Source organism: Vigna umbellata, chromosome 10 (assembly GCF_029865625.1).
Source record: "Vigna umbellata cultivar VRB3 chromosome 10, Vumbellata_1.0, whole genome shotgun sequence".
NCBI lineage: Eukaryota > Viridiplantae > Streptophyta > Magnoliopsida > Fabales > Fabaceae > Vigna > Vigna umbellata.
Window position 1 is genome coordinate 5,988,417 of NC_142174.1, and position 7,891 is coordinate 5,996,307.

General features: G+C 29.8%; 1 protein-coding gene across 1 annotated transcript; it reads right to left on the bottom strand.

The window, feature by feature from the left end:
• Nucleotides 1-2,012: 2,012 nt before the first annotated feature.
• Nucleotides 2,013-7,508, bottom strand: LOC124845302 (protein DETOXIFICATION 43-like). Its single transcript, XM_088100580.1, has 12 exons — nt 7,426-7,508; nt 6,888-7,009; nt 5,973-6,275; nt 5,633-5,787; nt 5,205-5,340; nt 4,827-4,923; nt 4,090-4,190; nt 3,821-3,984; nt 3,294-3,482; nt 2,968-3,063; nt 2,752-2,873; nt 2,013-2,091 (listed from the first exon to the last, which is right to left on the bottom strand). Exons 1-12 carry the CDS (start codon nt 7,506-7,508, stop codon nt 2,013-2,015), a joined length of 1,647 nt encoding a protein of 548 aa, XP_087956706.1.
• Between the last annotated feature and the right edge of the window lie 383 nt (nt 7,509-7,891).

Sequence of the window (7,891 nt, forward strand, 5' to 3'; positions counted from 1 at the left end):
AAGAGATAGACCAAGAAAGACTCCTTCGAATCAATTAAATGAACTGATTCTAGTACGATCCAAATAATACTTAGAAAAATCTAAGTTCAGTAACACTTGAGTGAATCCAATGGATAAATAAAATCACAAGTTGTTTAGATAATTAAACTGGACAAGATTTAATTCAGGAGACAAACCGCCAGTCAATGACGAGCGCTAAAATAGGCTTTGAATGAATTTTGGGACGAACGTCACTGAGGACTCTGGACGAACGTCAATAGAACTTTTTGGACGAACGCTATTTAGATTTATGGACGAACGCTATTTCAATTCAGGACGAACGCTATTACCGTTCGTTGATATTTAAAGAATGAACGAACGTTCGGTATATGACCGAGCGTGCTTTATCGCATACGTATTTGGGACGAGCGTTCGGTAGCAGGCCGAGCGCTACTTAACATTTTACAATTGTAGGACGAGCGTTCGGTCTAAGACCGAGCGCCACTTAGGACGTACGCTTTTAGGTCAAGAATTTTCACTGATTCAAAATTAAAGAAGTTTGGGATTTCTATAAGATAAGATACTTAGAATTTATGTTTTACAATTTGACTATGTGTTCAAAAGGATGTTATCAAGCTTCTCAATTCTCACGCAACACTCATGAAGTGTACGTCTGGCCAAATGCTCAAACGGAAAGCTATATAAGAGGGTGTTCGTTCTCAAAGGGAAATCCTTTCCAAATGAAAGGGTCCGACTATTTCAAGGAATTCACTATGAATACCGAACGGTCAATGACCGTATCGATAACGAACGTTCATTTTCATACACTTCTCATATTAGAATTTTCTCTTACAGTAACTCATTTTCCAGTATATCTTACAGTCATTAAATCAATCATACTATAGTATTTTCCATACTTCTCAAGCTTTTAATCAAAATCATACACATACAACTTTACAGAACATTCATACACACCAGCATAAGATTTCCAGTACATACATGCATCACTTTCACATATCATCTCAGAATCATATTCATATACTCAAAAATCCATTTTTAGAAATCATATTTTCAAACATCACATAACGCGCATGCATCACAGAAATCACATGAATTAAACCAATAAGCTTCCCTTACCCGGATTGTAGTGAACGTCCTAAACTGAGTGGATCTTGATTCGTCTAACCGAGACTCTCTCAACGTTTCACCTACGCTTGTCCAACTAAACTAACCAAAGAAAAAATGAAAGGACTTAGTCCACCCATTGCATGCACACGGGATTAGGGTTTGCAGGAACTTCCAGAAACGAGCGTCCAAAGAAAAACTTACCAGAACTGTAAGTTGTTCGGTTCAGTCTGGAGCTCTTGGTGCAGTGATCGTCCTCACGGCTCTGAAACGTGATCGGAGTGCAGAATGATGAGTTACAGAAGAGAGAAGAAGAAAGGTATCTAGAGAGAAGGCAGAGAATTTGGAAGCAAAAGTTTGGGGAAGAAGATGAAGTGTTCAGAGAAGGGGAAGAGTTTTCCAGAAATCAATTTTCTCTTCCCAGGCAGGACGATCGTCCATCCGCCCACTGCCACTTGGATCCCACTAACGTTTTTAGAACGTTTCAAAGTGACACTTGTCAGCATGCATGCAGGGTGAACGTGAGTGCGTTTTAATGGAAGGGTGTGCGTGTCACGGTGCATTAATGGAAGCACAATGGTGACTCAGCAGAGTAATTAATGGGACGTGACCATTAGTGACTAGGATTTCTAATGCTTTTAAATATGATTTAAATACAAAAGATAAGTTTGTAATGGAAAAGAGAATCTTGTAAAAGTCACGTGATGAAGTTTTATACGAACAGAACATATTTGTAATTCCTCAAAGTGACGAAACAGAATACGATGCATAACAAAAGACATGGAGCAGTTCAAGATAACTTATCACCAAAATTAATGGAAATTATTAAAACAGGAACTCTATATAGAGATCTATGTCTAAAAAATGATAAAAAAAAGTGATGCTCCTTGTTGATAAGATTGATGTTTCTATGGTAACAAGTGGCCTCTCATGTAACACCATGGTTCTTTTCTAAGATAGTACCATGGTCCTGTTCCAGTTCCCATCCTGCATATAAAAAATTTACAAATTAAACCAATGTTCTTTGGCATAATATTTATTGTAAATAATCTTATTATAAGTTTGATAGCTTTTTATAGTTATCTTGAAAACCATATATGATAATAATACTTTTTATTTACTCATAATTAATGTTATACTGTTAATATGTAAATCATTAAATAGAATAGGTTTTCTAGATTTTTTTTTCTATTCCGTTTATTTAATAGAGTTAGATCTTACATGTTTGTGCTGAACAAAAAATATAAATAGACAAAAAAAAGTTTAATTAATGATTTTATTCTGCTTGTGTGTTTTCCTTTTAATATTAAGTTCATTCAAATATGTAAAAATAGTTAATATACAAATGACATTTATTAAAAAGCCTTTATTCTTAAAACAAGCCAATATATAATTGGAAACTCAATTATATATAATCCTTTTGGTTTCATATCCAAATTCAGATTTTATGCTAAATTTTTTGATACTGTTCTTCTGCTGGATTTTCAAATATATTAATTGACACTGATTTTAATATTTTAAAAGAAATTAATTTTTTTTAATATATTTTTAAGGTTGAAGATGCATTATATATTGTTTTGATGTTCTTAAAATTGAGAAAGATTGCATTGAAAGTATTAGAAGATTGAATGAGAAGGAGAAGTTTACCTCCATATACCAACTAACATACGAAGAATCATGTATATACTTAATGCAATCCATATTCCAATAAATTGTTTGCTTCTGAAGAGAAAGATTTCTATAGGAATACTCACCAATGACACCAAAACCTAAACAATAGAAGAACAGAAAGAAAAAGTTAATAAATTTTGTTAAAGTGACAGATTATGAAAAGGAAGAAAAGAAAAAAGCATGTGAACTTGCCAAAGAATAAGCAGAATAAGCAAAATCTGAAGCACCATAATTGACACCATCAAAGACAAAGGCCAATGAATTGATTGGTTGAGTAGCTGCAACAAACTGGAAAATAAATGATATCAAATAACTCAGCGAGGTATTTCTGATATTTTGTTTACATGGTTGGAAGTCCCACATCGACTAAAAATAACGTCAAATTATAATATATAAACAAACTTCACCTTATGAACTAATTATACAGAAATGAGTTAGACTTAAAATTCACTTTTTAGTCTGGTATCAGACTTCAACGACACGATAGTGGTTGATTTGGTGTTATAAAGGAAGCATACCGGCATGCTAATTTTGATTAATTGCACAACAGTAGCATTTTTGGAAAAGATTGGAGCTCCAAAGAATAATCCAAGAGCAACTGCTAGAGAGAGTCCAAATCCCAAAAGAAGAGACATTTGTAGGGTTCTTGTTGCAGCAGCAGTAGCCTTGTGGTAGTCTTTTTCAGCAAAGGAACAAGCAAGAATTGTCTGTCAACCATGGAAACTCACCGGTTATACTTTCATTTTTGTTGCATATATAACCCTAAACTACAACAAACTACACTCAATTTAATTAAGTTGAGTTAATTTAAGGATTACAAAATAGATCTATACGCATAATCACTAACTTTGAAAAAACAAGATTGATATAATGTTATAAAATGTTAGGGTGACACACTTTTAGATTAACTTAACACACAGCATAGAGTAAAATATCATAAAAAAATAATTTTTTGTATTTAAAAAAAAGAGTAAAGATATTAAATTTTGTTTTCCTAATATTAAGTAATGAAATCGAACGAAATTAGGGTTAGAAAAAAGTGTACCTGCACTGCAACTGCTAAACCATCAGCAAGAAGGGATGATGCCAACCAGATCTGAAGGCCTGGTTGAAAGGCAGCCATGGGAATGGAACCAAGCCTTGCTGCCAGTGATGATGCTAAGGTCATACAAAATGTCACCGAAACTACCCTTATCAACAATAGACTCCCTGTACAACATATTAATAATTACTTTAATTAATCCCTAACATTTTTTCTCATTTCTATATATTTTTTTAAATTAATTAATTAATTAATTAATTATAAGCATTCACCATTTTTGAGAAATCTGAAAATCTGCAAATCCTTCATGCTTGGAGGTAGGAGGTGCACTCTTTTCATTAACAATATAAGGAGGGTGGTTGCCATAATGTACCTATCAATTTTGTATGTAAACAAAAATAAATAACCTATAGTTACCACACATTTCTTCCTGCATATCCATAAATTTTCCGTGCATTCTCATATAAAAAATAATAATCAATTATTATTTTTTAATTATACAATCTAGAAGTTTATGGAAGTAAAAAGTGACTTTTAAATAGTGTAATGCATAGTTCAATTAGAAAGTCAACAGTACTTTTGGTATGTAATCCAAAAGTCAAAAATGATTTTTAGAATGAGTAACCCAAAAATAAAATATGACTTTCCAATTATGTAATCTGTAAGCTAAAAATAATTTCTGATTATGTAATCTGAAAGTCAAATGATTTTCAAATTGTATAATTTAGAAGTTATTTATTTTTTCTAAATACTCTCAACATTTGAAGATCATTTTTCACTTCTAGATTTTATGATCAGAAATATTTGGTTTCTATATTATATATGCAATCTGAATTTTTTTTAAATGACTTGTAAAGTTTTCGATCTAAAAGTTATTTTTAATTGTCAATTTAGGCAATTTAAAAATGACATAAACGGATTTAATTTTTATGGAGGTGCATGGGAAAATTTATTGAGGTGCAGGAAGAAGCTTCGTTGTTATGAAATATGACAAAGTAATAAGACTTACTGGGAGATAACATGGGCCATGGCTGCACCTTTGAGGCCCAATTTCAGATAAAAGATAAGAATTGGGTCCAATAGAACATTGAAAGCATATCCGGCAACTAAGTAAAAAACAAAAAACCCAACTTAGGAAAAACATTTCAATATACAATAAAAGATTATTTAATGACAAAAAAATATTAAAAAAGGAATAACTATATTGGAAAACTAAAAATTTATCAAATCAATATATTAAGGAAAAAAAATCAAATTTGATTGGAAGTATAATAAAATCAAATTTTTTATTGGAAGTATAATAAATATCACACATTTAATTCAATTAATTTAATAAAGTGTGTGAGTAAAAATATTCACATATAACACAAAATTAATTTGAACCTACCAATGACATATAAAGGAGTTGTTGTGTCTTTGAAACCTCTAAAGATTCCTTGCATGGCCAAAGAGAGTAGAACAGCAGGAGACCCAATCGATCTTAATCTTAGGTATTTCTCTGCTGGATTTAGCATTGGAGAATCCTAAATACAACAAAAGTAACTTACTATTAATCTAAAACTAAAAAAATTAATTAATTAAAATTATTATTAATAAATAAATTTTAAATCTAATTTAATCTTAAAAAATTAATTTACAATCTACCAAAACTATGAGAAAGTAGTTTTAAACCTAACTCAATCTCACAAAATTGGTTTGTAAAGTGAGATTTGCACTCCACTTTTATTTATATATATATATAATTTTATAATTTAACCTTATCTCTAGTATGACGGTTACAACAAAAATAATTTATAAAATTTAAAAACTCCTTACATGTTTTAGACCCATTGCATACAGAAGAGGTTTGGCTGCAAATGAAAGGATTGCAGTTTGAAGGAGGCCAAGGATTGTTCCAAAAATTAAGGCTGTTGATGCTGAAGCAATAACCTTCTTGCCAACTTTTTTCTTCCTCTTACTCATAACGTTTTCTGAAAATTAAACCAAAAAGTATAAATTGATTGCTAGAAAACCATGAAACTGAAGAATATTTGACCTAAATAGCTCATGTAATAATGTATTACAGACAAATTCATGTGGACAAACACACAATCTTTTTAATAATTATATTATTATTTTTTCCATAAAATTAATCTATGCATAAATTAAAACGCACCATTTCCATTATTCATGTCCATGTTTTCCACATTAGAACTCTTTGTTTCAACATTGTTTGATTCATCTGTTAATTCTTTTGGAGTATCAACGTTATCTGTTTGTGGAAGCATATGATCCTTAGACACAATTGGTCTGTCTAGCTTAGTGTTATCGTTTTCTGTCTGTTTGGTGGTCAAGTTTTTGATGGTATCTTCCTCAGCCACAAAGGAAGTTGTGATACTAACAAGAGGAAAAATTGTAATTCTTGAAGCTTGGTTGAACACAGCAATGGAAACTCCTGCAGCAGCAAGTTCAAGTGGTCCTATACATATACAAGACAAAAAGGAACAAAAACACATGAAAGAAAGTTTATATGTCAAAATTAAATTCTAAAGGTAGATTGAAATTATACATGATAAGTGTGATGCTTTATATATTAGGGGAGATATGTATGTATATTACTTGTTGCTTTAATGTTTAGAATGAGATCAAGTATATTATTGTTTTAATTATTTTCAGATTAAATATTTTTTAGTCTCTAAATTTCTAAATAAAATTGGGATCCATTTTAGTTTTTAATTTTAAAATAAGTTAATATAGTTATTTTATTTTAACAATATTAATTTTTTTATATGTTAAATGACTAATCAGATTAACATTTGATATAAAAAGTATTATATAATATAAACAACTTATATATTAGTTTCAAAAGGTCGTTTGACACATTAAAATATCGCAATTAGATTAAAAAAATTATATCTAATTATTTTAAAAATTTAAAGATGAAATTGTATTAAAATTTAAAACAAATTATAATTTTAAGTTAAAATTTAGGGATTAAAAATATATTTAAATTATTATTATTATACATGAATGAATGTTTGTGAAATTATAAAATAATGTTGGAAAAATGAAGAGAGAAATGAATGAATACCCAAGTGGCCTATGAATGTTGTGTCTATCAAAGAAGCAATGGGATCAGCAACAACAGCAAGAGCAGCAGGGAATGCAATCCCTAATATCTCTCTAGAGAGGGAATCCAGCTTCAAAATATTTCTACATTTTCACATTACAAAGTGTTAGCTCTTCCAAAATTACATTTCTATGCTTTTGCTTAGAAAACTTCATATAAATGCAAATTATATTACTTTTCCTTCTTAAGATAAATTAATCTATTTTAAATATTAAAAATCAACATCGTATTATATATGGGATTTGTTATAATATTCCCATTTATGTTTTAAAAAGCGTATGCATGCTATATGTATTAAATATACAAAAAATATAACTCACTTTTTGTTCAAAAACATGTTCCATTGTAATCAAATATGATATAAATAATTTTAAAAAGTAAATTTAGGAAAGCAAAATCATTCTAAGTTTTTAAGAACAAGAAAAAAAAAAGCATCATGAATATTAAAACATTGTAAAACTTTAAAAAATTATGTGGACCTTGAAAGCATACGTAATACCTTGCGTCTTTGAAGAAAACCATGAATGGAATTCCTCGTTTGTTGTTGCTAAGTTCTTGAGAATTGCCATTGTTGTTCTCCATGGTCTTGTACTCTCAAATAATCACAGACCCACACAATATTCTTGTTCAATCTGACAAGTTTCAAATGATCAACATAGTTATAATTAAAATTATAAAGGTTAAGGCATGAAAAATATTAGAGATTATTGAAGTAATAATCTTTTGTTTTTCTTCTAACAAATGAACGAAAGGAAAGTAATAAAGTTAACCTTTTGGCGTTGAAAGATCACAATACAAGGAAGTGATGTATTTATAGTACTCTATACAAGTTTATAACATTATTATATTTCTTGTCTATATAGTTTAGTTGAATTAAAGTTGTACTTTTCTTAAAATATAAAAAAAAGAACACGATAGGGAAGGCCTTTATTAATGAATTAATCAGTTACATGCAAGATAATTAA

Excerpts from the sequence above, each read along its gene's own strand:
- LOC124845302 (XM_088100580.1), bottom strand. The coding sequence starts at position 7,508 with ATGGAGAACAACAATGGCAATTCTCAAGAACTTAGCAACAACAAACGA. Across the intron at positions 6,276-6,887 it reads AACATTCATAGGCCACTTGG|GACCACTTGAACTTGCTGCT; the intron begins GTATTCATTCAT and ends GTATATGTATAG. Across the intron at positions 4,924-5,204 it reads AACTCCTTTATATGTCATTG|TTGCCGGATATGCTTTCAAT; the intron begins GTAGGTTCAAAT and ends TTTTTTACTTAG.